The sequence below is a fragment of the Oncorhynchus kisutch genome, linkage group LG17 (genome assembly GCF_002021735.2).
Source record: "Oncorhynchus kisutch isolate 150728-3 linkage group LG17, Okis_V2, whole genome shotgun sequence".
Classification (NCBI taxonomy): domain Eukaryota; kingdom Metazoa; phylum Chordata; class Actinopteri; order Salmoniformes; family Salmonidae; genus Oncorhynchus; species Oncorhynchus kisutch.
This window is the reverse complement of record NC_034190.2, coordinates 35,704,455-35,717,936: the sequence shown is the minus strand read 5'-3', so window position 1 is coordinate 35,717,936 and position 13,482 is coordinate 35,704,455. Positions and strand designations below refer to the sequence as shown.

At 44.7% G+C, this 13,482-nt stretch overlaps 1 protein-coding gene across 7 annotated transcripts in view; it reads left to right on the top strand.

Annotated features, from left to right (window-relative positions):
* Positions 1-13,482, top strand: part of LOC109906928 (microtubule-actin cross-linking factor 1) — a 284,319-nt gene that overhangs the window by 851 nt on the left and 269,986 nt on the right. For 6 of the 7 annotated variants that reach the window (XM_031793708.1, XM_031793716.1, XM_031793719.1 and 3 more), the window contains exon 2: positions 8,303-8,558. In XM_031793708.1, the coding sequence (XP_031649568.1) occupies positions 8,315-8,558 (244 nt within the window). In that variant the 5' untranslated portion in view covers positions 8,303-8,314. Of the gene's footprint in view, positions 1-8,302; positions 8,559-13,482 lie in introns of those variants that run through there. The other variant, XM_031793709.1, reaches the window with a different exon arrangement.

Below are 13,482 nucleotides of genomic sequence, written 5' to 3'. Positions count from 1 at the left end.
CAGAGCATAACATTCCCAAGGCCTATTGTAATTTCGTTAAGTCCATAGCCATATGGAAGAGGTGGTTATTCAAGCTATTGTAATTTATGTTACAATAGCTTCGATTTCTGAATAGAAGTAGGTGTCCCTGATTACGATAATGTAATTAATTACAGGTGATAATACCATGGGGACCGTGCATCCATCGTAATACATCTCTAGAGCGGCATCAAGGAATGTTCTACATTTAAAGTCTGTTTTTACACAAGCTGTCTATGTTCAGCCGTCCTCACACCAAAGGCTGTCTGGAAAATAGCAAAAATCTGTGCTACGGGTGAAAGCAAGTTTCAGGGGTCCCCCGTTGATTCACACACCAGATGGCTTTTCCTTTTGTGAGCAGCCTTGTGTTGATCATAAATCATAAGCTAACACGGTCAGTTTGTCTGTCTAACCCCACTAGTCAAAGTAAACAAACAATCAAGTAGTCATCAATGTCCCATTTGAAACCAGAATGATATTTTTCTCCTTTTCTGTGAGACACTTCACACTCGTTGCCGAATATTATGTCTACTACTCTCACACCTTTTTTCAGCTGCAGTGCCCCCTCATTTAATTAAATATTCAAGAATCAGGGAATTACCACCATGAAACTATATGGAATAAAATGTCACAGAGGTGGCACTGTTCTGTGTTGTATTTGCTGTAAAAAAAAAAAAATGGAAGTAATGTCCGTCTGTATCTGCCTGCCTGCCCTTCCTGCTGTCTTCCTGCCTGTCTGTCTCTGTCTGTGTCTGTCTGTCTGTCCTGGTCTGGTCTGGTCTTGTCGGTCGGTCGGTCTACTCGATCACATCTGACCATTTGCCTCTGAATTGACTTGTTCGTCTCATGCACTATGTGTCTTGTCATGATAGGCAGGTACACCAGAGATACATCATCATTACAGTCCAACAACATCATTATACTGGTAGCTACACAACATAACAGGCGGTGTGTGCAGAATGATAAGCCAACCAATGTTGCTGTTGTTGAAGGTTATTTGAACAACCAATAAAACAGATTTCTCGGGATACATTGTGTACTTCCCTGAGAGCAATGCAGGCTTCCATTCCCGACCTCAGCATTCTTTTAGGAGAGCATCCTCTTGGTAGAAGTGATAAGGTAGTTTGCTCTTCTGTAAATGTTGCTTGTGGTGAGATGATCAGATGATGACATATCGTCTCATTTTTCACTCGTACACGCATGCACACACACACACGGTCTATGGCGCCGAGAAGAGATGGCTGCTGATTTACGGGATCCAACCAATTGTGCTACTGTGTGTGTTTTTTCACATTATTTGTAACTTATTTTGTACATAATGCTTCTGGATATCAGGACAGCGATTACTCACCTCGTTAAAGAGAAATTGTTTGTCCAGAACGACTCGGACGCAAAGGATTGACTTCAGACACCGGACAAGGCCCAAATCCATGTCATTCGCATGAAGAAGAGACAGAGATATCGGGGACGTAGGTCGGGGTGCCTTGTAAGAATCCGACGACGAGTGGGTAATCCGCCTCTACCATTAGTCCTATTAGCCAACGTGCAATCATTGGATAACAAACTGGATGATATCCGATCCAGCCTATCCTACCAACAGGACATTCAAACGGTAATATCTTATGTTTCACCAAGTTGTGGCTGACCAACGACATGGAAAGCATACAGTTGGATGGGTTTTCCGTCCATCAGCAAGACAGAACAGCTGCCTCCGGTAAGACAAGGGGTAGCGGTCTGTGTCTATTTGTAAACAACAGGTGGTATACGAAATCTAATATTAAGGAAGTCTCAAGGTTTGGCTCACCTGAGGTAGAGTATCTCATGATAAGCTGTAGACCACATTTTTTTCCAAGAGTGTTTTCATCTATATTTTTCGTAGCTGTCTATTTACCACCACAAACCGATGCTGGCACTAAGACAGCACTCAATGAGCTGTATAAGGCCATAATCAAACAAGAAAATGCTCATCCAGAGGCGGCGCTCCTAGTGGCCGGGGACTTTAATGCAGGGAAACTTAAATCCCTTTTACCTCATTTCTACCAGCATGTTACATGTGAGCCCAGAAGGAAAAAAATCTCTAGACCACCTTTACTCCACACACAGAGACATGTAAAAAGCTCTCCCTCGCCCTCCATTTGGCAAATCTGATCATAACGCTATCCTCATGATTCCTGCTTACAAGCAAAAACTAAAGCAGGAAGTACCAGTGACTCGCTCAATACGGAAGTGGTCAGATGACGCAGATGCTAAGCTACAGGACTGTTTTGCTAGCACAGACTGGAATATGTATTGGGATTCTTCCGATGGCATTGAGGAGTACACCACATCAGTCACTGGCTTCATCAATAAGTGCATCGATGACGTTGTCCCCAGAGTGACCGTAGGTATATACCCCAACCAGAAGCCATGGATTACAGGCTACATCCGCACTGAGCTAAAGGGTAGAGCTGCTGTTTTCAAGGAGCGGGACTCTAACCCGGAAGCTTATAAGAAATCTTGCTATGCCTTCCGATGAACCATCAAACAGGCAAAGCGTCAATACAGGACTAAGATTGAATCCTACTACACCAGTTCTGACGCTCATCAGATGTGGCAGGACTTGCAAACTATTACAGACTACAAAGGGAAGCACAGCCACGAGCTGCCCAGTGACACGAGCTTACCAGATGAGCTAAATGACTTCTATGCTCGCTTCGAGGCAAGAAACACTGAAGCATGCATGAGACCATCAGCTGTCTGGACGACTGTGTGATCATGCTCTCCGATGTGAGTAAGACCATTAAACAGGTCAACATTCACAAGGCCGCAGAGCCAGACGCATTACCAGGACGTGTACTCCGAGCTAGCGCTAGTCTTCACTGACATTTTCAACCTGTCCCCGACTGAGTCTGTAATACCAACACGTTTCAAGCAGACCACCATAGTCCCTGTGCCCAAGAACACCAAGGTAACCTGCTTAAATGAAGTGCTTTGAAAGGCTGGCCATGGCTCACATCAACACCATTATCTCAGAAACCCTAGACCCAGTCTAATTTGCATACTGCCCCAACAGATCCACAGATGATGCAATCTCTATTGCGCTCCACACTGCCCTTTCCCACCTGGACAAAAGGAACACCTATTTGAGAATGCTAATCATTGACTACAGCTCAACGTTCAACACCATAGTGCCCTCAAAGATCATCACTAAGCTAAGAACCCTGGGACTAAACACCTCTCTCTGCAACTGGATCCTGGACATCCTGACGGTCCGCCCCCAGGTGGTAAGGGTAGGTAACAACACATCTGCCACGCTGATCCTCAACACGTGGGCCCCTCAGGGGTGCATGCTCAGTCCCCTCCTCTTCTCCCAGTTCACCCATGACTGTATGGCAAGCACGACTCCAACACCACCATCAAGTTTCACGATGGCACAATAGTGGTAGGGCTGATCACTGACAACGATGAGACAGCCTACAGGGAGGAGGTCAGAGACCTGGCAGTGTGGTGCCAGCATAACAACCTCTCCCTCAACGTGATCAAGACAAATGAGATGATCGTGGACTACAGGAAAAGGAGGGCCGAGCACTCCCCCATTCTTATTGACGGGGCTGTAGTGGAGCAGGTTGAGCGCTGAGTGTCCACATCACCAAAGAACTCCCATGGTCCAAACACATTAAGACAGTCGTGAAGAGGGGACAACAACGCCTATTCCACCTCAGGAGACTGAAAAGATTTGGTATGGGTATTCAGATCCTCAAAAAGTTTGTCAGCTGCACTGTCGAGAGCATCCTGACTGGTTACATCACCTCTTGATATGTCAGCTGCTCAAGGCCCAAAAAATTGCCAAAGACTCCAGCCACCCTAGATATAGACTGTTCTCTCTGCTACCGCACTGCATGCAGTACCTGAGTGCCAAGTCTAGGTCCAAAAGGCTTCTTAACAGCTTCTACCCCCAATTCATAAGACTCCTAAACAGCTCATCAAATGGCTACCCGGAATATTTGCATTGACCCCCCCCACCCACATTTTTACGCTGCTGCTACTCTCTGTTTATTATCTATACATAGTCTCTTTACTTACATGTACTGTACATATTACCTCAATTACCTCGACTAACCTGTGCCCCCGCACATTGACTCTGTACCGGTACCCCCTGTATATAGTCTCCATATTGACTCTGTACCGGTACCCCCTGTATATAGTCTCCACATTGACTCTGTACCGGTACCCCCTGTATATATCCTCCACATTGACTCTGTACCGGTACCCCCTGTATATAGTCTCCACATTGACTCTGTACCGGTACCCCCTGTATATATCCTCCACATTGACTCTGTACCGGTACCCCCTGTATATAGTCTCCACATTGACTCTGTACCGGTACCCCCTGTATATAGTCTCCACATTGACTCTGTACCGGTACCCCTGTATATATCCTCCACATTGACTCTGTACCGGTACCCCTGTATATATCCTCCACATTGACTCTGTACCGGTACCCCCTGTATATAGTCTCCACATTGACTCTGTACCGGTACCCCTGTATATATCCTCCACATTGACTCTGTACCGGTACCCCCTGTATATAGTCTCCACATTGACTCTGTACCGGTACCCCCTGTATATAGTCTCCACATTGACTCTGTACCGGTACCCCTGTATATATCCTCCACATTGACTCTGTACCGGTACCCCTGTATATATCCTCCACATTGACTCTGTACCGGTACCCCCTGTATATAGTCTCCACATTGACTCTGTACCGGTACCCCTGTATATATCCTCCATATTGACTCTGTACCGGTACCCCCTGTATATAGTCTCCACATTGACTCTGTACCGGTACCCCCTGTATATATCCTCCACATTGACTCTGTACCGGTACCCCCTGTATATAGTCTCCACATTGACTCTGTACCGGTACCCCCTGTATATAGTCTCCACATTGACTCTGTACCGGTACCCCCTGTATATATCCTCCACATTGACTCTGTACCGGTACCCCCTGTATATAGTCTCCACATTGACTCTGTACCGGTACCCCCTGTATATATCCTCCACATTGACTCTGTACCGGTACCCCCTGTATATAGTCTCCACATTGACTCTGTACCGGTACCCCCTGTATATAGTCTCCACATTGACTCTGTACCGGTACCCCCTGTATATAGTCTCCACATTGACTCTGTACCGGTACCCCCTGTATATAGTCTCCACATTGACTCTGTACCGGTACCCCCTGTATATAGTCTCCACATTGACTCTGTACCGGTACCCCCTGTATATATCCCCGTTGCTGTTATTTTATTGTTGCTCTTTAATTGTTTGTATTTTTCTAGTTTCTTATTTGCTTTAATCTTTTTTTCTTCTTTAGTTTATGTGAATATACACAGTTGAAGTCGGAAGTTTTCATACACCTTAGCAAAATACATTTAAACTCAGTTTTAGTGTATGCAAACTTCTGACCCACTGGAATTGTGATACAGTGAATTCTAAGTGAAATAATCTGTCTAAACAATTTTTGGAAAAATGACTTGTCATGCACAAAGTAGATGTTCTAACCGACTTGCCAAAACTTTAGTTTGTAAATGATACATTTGTGGAGTGGTTGAAAAACAAGTTTTAATGACTCCAACCTTAGTGTATGTAAACTTCCCACTTCAACTGTACTTTCTTGACACTTGTTTTTCTTAAAACTGCATTGTTGGTTAAGGGCTTGTATGTAAGCATTTCACTGTGAGGTCTACACCTGTTGTATTCGGCACAAGTGATTTGATTTGACGCACATGCACATATGCGCAGTGCAGGTTGACGTTTATTGTCTTGAGTCTTGTCCTAGTGGCAGAAATGAGCGATTTCCCCTTAGATAGGCCAGCTGCAAAGTCAAAATGGGCTATATTGTAAACATTTATTTAAAAAATATTTACCTCTTAGGTCTTAATTTAAGGTTAGGGTTACGGATCAGGGTTGGCAGTGTGGTTAAGATTTGGGTTAAGGTTAAGTTTAAAATCAGATTTTCTGACTTTGTGGCTGTGCTAGCTAGTGACCACTTTGCAGCGCTGCCTCCAGAACAAGAAATAAAATGCTAACCTGCATATTGAGTACACAAATGCTCTCTCTCCTTTCTCCCTCTCTCTCACTCCCATGTTCATTTCCCTCAGACAGTCAACTCCAGCAGCACCTCAATGGCAGTGACTTTTGACAGTGGCTTTCTGTATCGGAGCATATCTGGATCGCCAGTGAGTCGGGGTTGAGAGTCTAGTCAGTGTTACTCATAGCTGGAGGCCTATATCTATGAGGATCGCTCAACTGTCTCCAAGATCATTCATGCATGTACACAAAACCATGTGGATGATATGCCTTTATGCCTAGGTAACCCTACTATCTGTTCAACTATCAATGAGGCTTCAACAGCTGTTCATCGGTAAGTCGGTCCATAGACTATGAAGGAATGCTGTTTTGGAATCACTCTGTCTCAGCTGTGGATGGGAACACCCTGTATCCATGGCCATGCAAACCCGGAAGCCTCGTTACATCTTATAAATCAACCCAGTCAACTGTTCTGCGTCCTTACATGGTGCAACTCCAACAGCTGTTGTCGGGGGGAGAGTGTGAGAGAGAGGGAAGAGGACTGAGACTGAGACAGAGAGAGGGGGAGAGGAAAGAGAACTGAGACAGAAAGGGAGGAGAAAGAGGGAAGAAGACTGAAAGATCGAGAGAGAGGGAAGAGGACTGTGACAGAGAGGGAGAAAAAGGAGGGGGCTGTTTTGGAGAGGTAATTATTGAATAATTAAGATTTTTTTCAGACTTTTCAGCTTTTTCTTTCAAAAGCTGTCTTCCTTTCACGCGATGCCACACGAAGGCATAATGACACAGCGTGGCTTTGAATCCCCCATTCTGTCTCTATTTATACACCACCGGCTCCGGTCGCCTCAGAACCAACACTCTGTCAGGCAGCAGCAGGGAAACTGAGTGATCCAACGGAACGCTGAGGATGCTGGGAAGGGACATGCTGGAGGAAGTGGGGCAGGCATTCTGCCCAGGGCTAGACTAGTACAAGGAAATTCCCCACAGTTACCACAGATGGAAATAGTAGTTAGCTTGTTTGTCTTACGACTCACATATCATTGAAATATTTCCACTACCTAACCACTGCTACAGTAGTAAGGGAGTTTGTATAAAATTATGGATAGAAAGCCAAAACTCTTTAAAAAAAAATACTCTTCCTTATTTAGATAAAATTGGAAAACCGTGGTGATTTTGTGGTCAACTAGGACCCTCATGAGACGTAAAACTGCAAAGGTCTGGTCTGAAAAATTGCTGAATAAAACCAGAATCAAATCGTGTCAGTCATTTAGCATGACTGGGTCAGCCTTTAGACAGCCTTTAGACAGTAAAACCCATTCAAAGTCCCCAGACACCACTGTGCTGAGGTCAGTGGTATTGATCCCCAATATGATGGACAGAGCCCGAGTCCATGCTCCCTTGGGTCCCATCCACATGCAGCTGATCACAGAAGAACTCAATGCTCCTCAGCTCCTCTCTCTGCATGACTCGAGTAGAGAATCCAGTATCGACCAGGACCCAGACTGTATTAATAGAATCTGGAGCGAGGGTATTCGATCAACCTGTCCCTTGGTCTTTCCACATCATTACTTCAGTGACTCAGCAGTTGAACCATCTTCATCATGACCCCAAGACGCACCTGTCAATCATCTATTATGAATGTAGAGTAATGGAAGTCATACTGCTCTTGTTTGTCGCCAAAGTTGCTTGAAAGATGCTCAATTGTCCTGATTTCGTCTTTTTCCTGTCCTTCTCCATTGACTATTGATTGAAGTGTGGTGTGGTTTCACAACCGCTCCAGTGACGCTGTGATGTCTAGCCATCCTCTTTGCCTTTATGTCAATCATCTTCATCTTGGAAGTTGAGTAATGGTTTTCTGCTGTCATATTACTTTGAACTCGTCCAACTCATTGAGTATCATTGAGACCTGGCAGTTCTGTTAACCGAATTCTTCCTCCATCCTCCTCCCTATTGTCGTCACCATTAGTTTACCACATCGTGTTGTAACCAAGGTGACTTAAACTAATTACAAGAAGCCTTGCATTATTCGTGAGCTATGCCAGATTACACTGTGGATGATGAATTACACAGCATTGCCTATCTCATACTTCCTTTCTTTTCTCTGTCCTCCCTTTTTTCTCCCCCCCTTTTGCCCTGCCCTTATTTCTACCACCTCCCCCACACTCTTCCCCATCTCTTCTCCTCCTCTTTTACTCCATTCCCTCTTTTCTTCCAGCCCTCCGGCGTGATGGAGTCCTCGGACGAGGAGACACTGAGCGAGCGCTCCTACGTTAGCGAGAGGAGCGAGCGGTCTTTGCGTAGCGAGCGCTCGGGGGGCTCCCTGTCCCCCTGCCCGTCGGGACTCCAAGGCCCCTCTGGGGACACCCTACCCTGGAACCGACCGTCCAGACACGAGAGAGGAGAAAGGAGAAAGAGGAAAACCCACAACTCTGTGCTGGACCCGGCCGAGAGGGCGGTGGTGCGTGTTGCAGGTAAGACATTTGGGAAGTATATACTTCTACAAAACTGACCTGTAGAGGGTATACCTGCAGAGATGTGAACTGATAATGGTCCCCCTTCATTCGGGGAAGACAGAAGGCAAATGTGTGGCAATGTTTTCCTTACAACGTCAAGCATTTTATTACACATTGGAATATTGTTAAGTCTAATGTAGAGCTATCTTTGTAATTATTGTGCTGTATGGGAGGGAGTGGTGAGGATGAGGCTACATCTCTCCACCCCTCTATACCCTTATGAATGTGGATGTGGGTTGGGAGTGCAAAAAAACATATCATAGCAACACTCCAATTGGCAGCAACGAGGCATATATATTTTTAAACAGAGTGTACTGTACTTTTACTGAAGGGTTGTGATACTGCTACAAATACATCAGAGAAAATAATCTGTCAGGTTTATGGCTTGAAGATTTCAAAAAATGTTTCATCGGTGAACCTGCCATTGTTCCAGCTTGGGTTTTATAAGGGAGTGAAGTGTTTGTGACGGAAGGAGCGACTCAAGATATAGTGGAAAAGGAATGGTTATGTATCCCGCTTTTGTTTCCTCAGGCATGCAAGCTGCTCTTCGCCTGCTATTTCTGTTACTTTCATTACTCTTTACAAACACAATCAGCGTCCCACCGGGCACAGACTTAAATTCAACGTCTATTCCACGTTGGTTCAATGCCATTTCATTGAAATGACATGGAAACAACGTTCCATTCAACCAGTGTGTGCTCAGTGTGGTTGTTGTGCACTAAATAGAGATGTATACAAAGAGATGGATTGATGTGGTGTGTAACAGAAGCTCCTGATAACTGTTGTGAATCGTGCAGATATCCAGACTGAGCCATCGAAAATAATACATTTAAATTGGGACTGGTGAACTGCAATCCACTTAAACAAAACATTTTAAAGTGTTTCAAATCAAATTGATTTATATAGCCCTTCGTACATCAGCTGATCTCAAAGTGCTGTACAGAAACCCAGCCTAAAACCCCAAACAGCAAGCAATGCAGGTGTAGAAGCACGGTGGCTAGGAAAAACTCCCTAGAAAGGCCAAAACCTAGGAAGAAACCTAAGAGAGGAACCAGGCTATGAGGGGTGGCCAGTCCTCTTCTGGCTGTGCCGGGTGGAGACTATAAACAGAACATGGCCAAGATGTTCAAATGTTCATAAATGACCAGCATGGTCAAATAATAATAATCACAGGCAGAACAGTTGAAACTGGAGCAGCAGCACGGCCAGGTGGACTCGGGACAGCAAGGAGTCATCATGCCAGGTAGTCCTGAGGCATGGTCCTAGGGCTCAGGTCCTCCGAGAGAGAGAGAGAAAGAAAGAGTTAGAGAGAGCATACTTAAATTCACAGGACACCGGATAAGACAGGAGAAGTACTCCAGATATAACAAACTGACCCTAGCCCCCCGACACATAAACTACTGCAGCATAAATACTGGAGGCTGAGAAAGGAGGGGTCAGGAGACACTGTGGCAGGGCCAAACAGGAAGGATATAACCCCACCCGCTTTGCCATGTTAAGTTTTAAAAACGTAATACTTAAACAGTTTGCACTTATGTGAACTTATCAGAATTCAACTGTATATACTAACCCGTGTGGGGGAGAGAGGAGGCACTCCACCAATTCCTGGTCAGAGGTCAAGAGAAAGGAGTGTGAGAGAAACTAAATTGTCATGTTAAAGCTACAAACAGGTCTTTTTTTTGGTTGCCTGTTTACTTGAAGCGGTTGTGACATGTCTTCTTTTTTTAACCCTTTTTTCTCTTTTGAACCCATGTTTTTGAGGTTTTGATCGTACTGGTCATTTGACCGTCTCCTCTTTTGAAGAGCTGGAATTCACAGCTGTCCTGATGTGTTGTGGTGCCAGCCTTCCAGAGTTTGGGCTGTGTGTGTGTGTGTGTGTGTGTGTGTGTGTGTGTGTGTGTGTGTGTGTGTGTGTGTGTGTGTGTGTGTGTGTGTGTGTGTGTGTGTGTGTGTGTGCGTGCTTGCTTGCATGCGTGCGTACGAGAGTGTGTGTGTGAGTGGGCAGGGGAAAGGCTGTGTCTGTCTTACTGTTGTAATTGTAATTTGAGAGAGATTTTTTTTGTATCAGTGTTGACAGTGGAACACGCTATTGGCAACAAAATGTACTGTGTGGTGTCGTTTTTATTCAATATTTCATATTGGTTTTCATTTTGGATGCAATGAAGGATGAGGATGAAGTGAGAATCAATATAAACTAGTATAAAAGCAAGTGTGACTGTTTATATTAGCATGTCTGGTCATTTAATAATATAATATCTTTAGATGAAATGTAATTCATTTGACCAAATTAAGCTGAGGAGCATCTGCATGTTACATGGAACAAAGGCTACATTTGCCTCATGAATTGGAACGTTCTTTTCAAAACAGTTCAAAAACAGTTCAAAAATGTCCTGCTATTGTGGATTATTTATCAAATTATTTTCAAGTAACTGTCTTGAGGGATTTGGATATTTTCTGATTTGTATAGCCTATGTGTAAACGTGCATGTGTAATGAGTGTGTGCGAATGTCAGTTGGAGGCAGAGTGAATGCGTTGGGGGAAATGTATGTACATACAGTATGTACTCAGGCCCCAGACATAAGGTGCCTGCTTGGACCTGAGGTGTCTAGGCGACTGCCTGCCTGAGCTCTTGCTCAAACATTTTTTCACCAGGCAGCGCAAAGGACAGCTCCTAGCCTGGCTCGTCCCCATTCCCCTGTTGCCAAGGCGACCTGCATGCACACTCTCCCGGTCTCCCGGTTTCCATGGCTATGAAGGGAGCAGGAAAGACACTGGAAAAGTGAGAAAAAGGGGCCAAAATAAATAGTGAAACCGAGAGAGCGAGCATTTGAATTTGAATTGAAGTTGGACACGGAAGAAGGTCGAGTGAGGGATATACCGAACCCAAAGATGAATCCACATTTAAAAGGAAAAAAAGAGAGAATGGACAGAGAGGAAGATGGAGGAGGGCAGACAGGGAAAAAGGGGCAAAACTCAAACGGGGAGGATGGGAGGAAGAGTAATGATGACATGTAAGAAGGAGAGAGAGTATATGTGGAGGGGAAACATAGAGGAAGAGAGGGAGGGTGGATCTGAGCCATTTGGAATGGGAAAAGGGAGCTGGAATGCCTCGCTATAAGTTAATTATGTCGGCTAGTTAAAACACACGTCAACAGAGGCCCTATACACACAACCTCAGAACACTCTGAGAACCCAAGCCAAGGGTCTATATGTATTCACAATAGACCTGATTCAATCTTCTGCCATAGAAGGTGCTTTGCAACATTAGCGACAAATTAGCCACTTAGCGGGCTAAATCAGTGCGTAGAAAAATGCAATCGGAAAAATGTTGAAACTGGTTGGCTGTAGAGAGGCAACATGCCTCATAGTGTGTGTTTGTTTGTATGTGTGTGCATGTCTCGTACGCCTCATTCACTGTCTGCAGCTGGACTCAGCGTGCTAAAACAAAGATGACTAGCGCATTTCATCATGTTTCATCAGTGCTTCTTTTATCGTGCAGGGTCAGATAGAATGTTGTAGTTGGCACCAATGACCACTAGATGGGGTTATAACGGGAAAATAATGATTTGGTCCCTGTCTAAAGATCCTGGCAGACTTGCCTTTAGGCAAGGTTTCCCAAACTCGGTCCTGGGGCCCCCCCTGTGAGCACGTTTCAATTTTTTGCCCTAGTACTACACAGCTGATTCAAATAACCAAAGCTTGATGATGATTATCCTAAAAACATAATTCCACCTCGACATTATGGGGTATTGTGTATAGATCAGTGACACAAAATATCAATCTAAAACATTTTAAATTCATGCAGTTACACAACAAAATGTGGAAAAAGTCAAGGGGTGTGAATACTTTCTGAAGGCACTATGTGATTGGTGGGATATCCTATGTCTCGACTATATCAGCTATTCTTATTATCTGATGATGGTAAAGATAGTTCTGGTCACGGAGGGAATCTTATTAGACAGTAATGTATGTCAAACCGTTTGGGGTGAACCCATGTTCATTTGGAAGGATTATGCTCGGTGTCTGTATGCTAAAGTACAGGAGCTATCAATGAATAGCCGACATACAAGAAGAGGAAACGCTATACAACTGCAGCCTTAAAATGATAACAGTGGCCAAGCAGTCAGTGGATCTACCGATGTCCCGTAAACTGAATGTCATCCGAGTCACGTCACCCTCCTTGAGGTCATTCCCATCACTATTACCTCTTCCCCTACTCTTTACATATATATATTACTGTATCATATGTCTGTTTTGGTGGGGATCCGTGTGTGTGTGTTTACAGTGTGTGTGTGTGTGTTTACAGTATGTGTGTGTGTGACTGTCTATGTGTGTGTGTGGGTTTACAGTATGTGTGTGTGTGACTGTCTATGTGTGTGTTTGTGGGTTTACAGTATGTGTGTGTGTGACTGTCTATGTGTGTGTGTGTGGGTTTACAGTATGTGTGTGTGTGACTGTCTATGTGTGTGTGTGTGTGGGTTTACAGTATGTGTGTGTGTGACTGTCTATGTGTGTGTGTGTGTGGGTTTACAGTATGTGTGACTGTCTGTGTATGTGTGCACTGCTGTCGGAGCCAATGGACGGTCAACGACAACATCTGGCTGTCCTGCTTTGCATTCATTTGCCAAACTCTAGACTCAGTCAGTGCGACTCAACTCAGTGTGTGGTGTCTGTGTGCTTGCCAGGTCTGACGGCTGAAGGTCTACACTGTGTGGGTTTGTATTCATACAAAGTCTTCATGACTGTGGATCATTGGATGTGTGAGTGTGTTTGGAAAGAGAGAAGTGTGAGGAGGGGGGGGGGGGGGTGACAGAGAGAAACTGACAAGACATATGTCTGAGTAAAAAGAATGAGAGAAAGAAAATATCTCCATGGAGTTGCT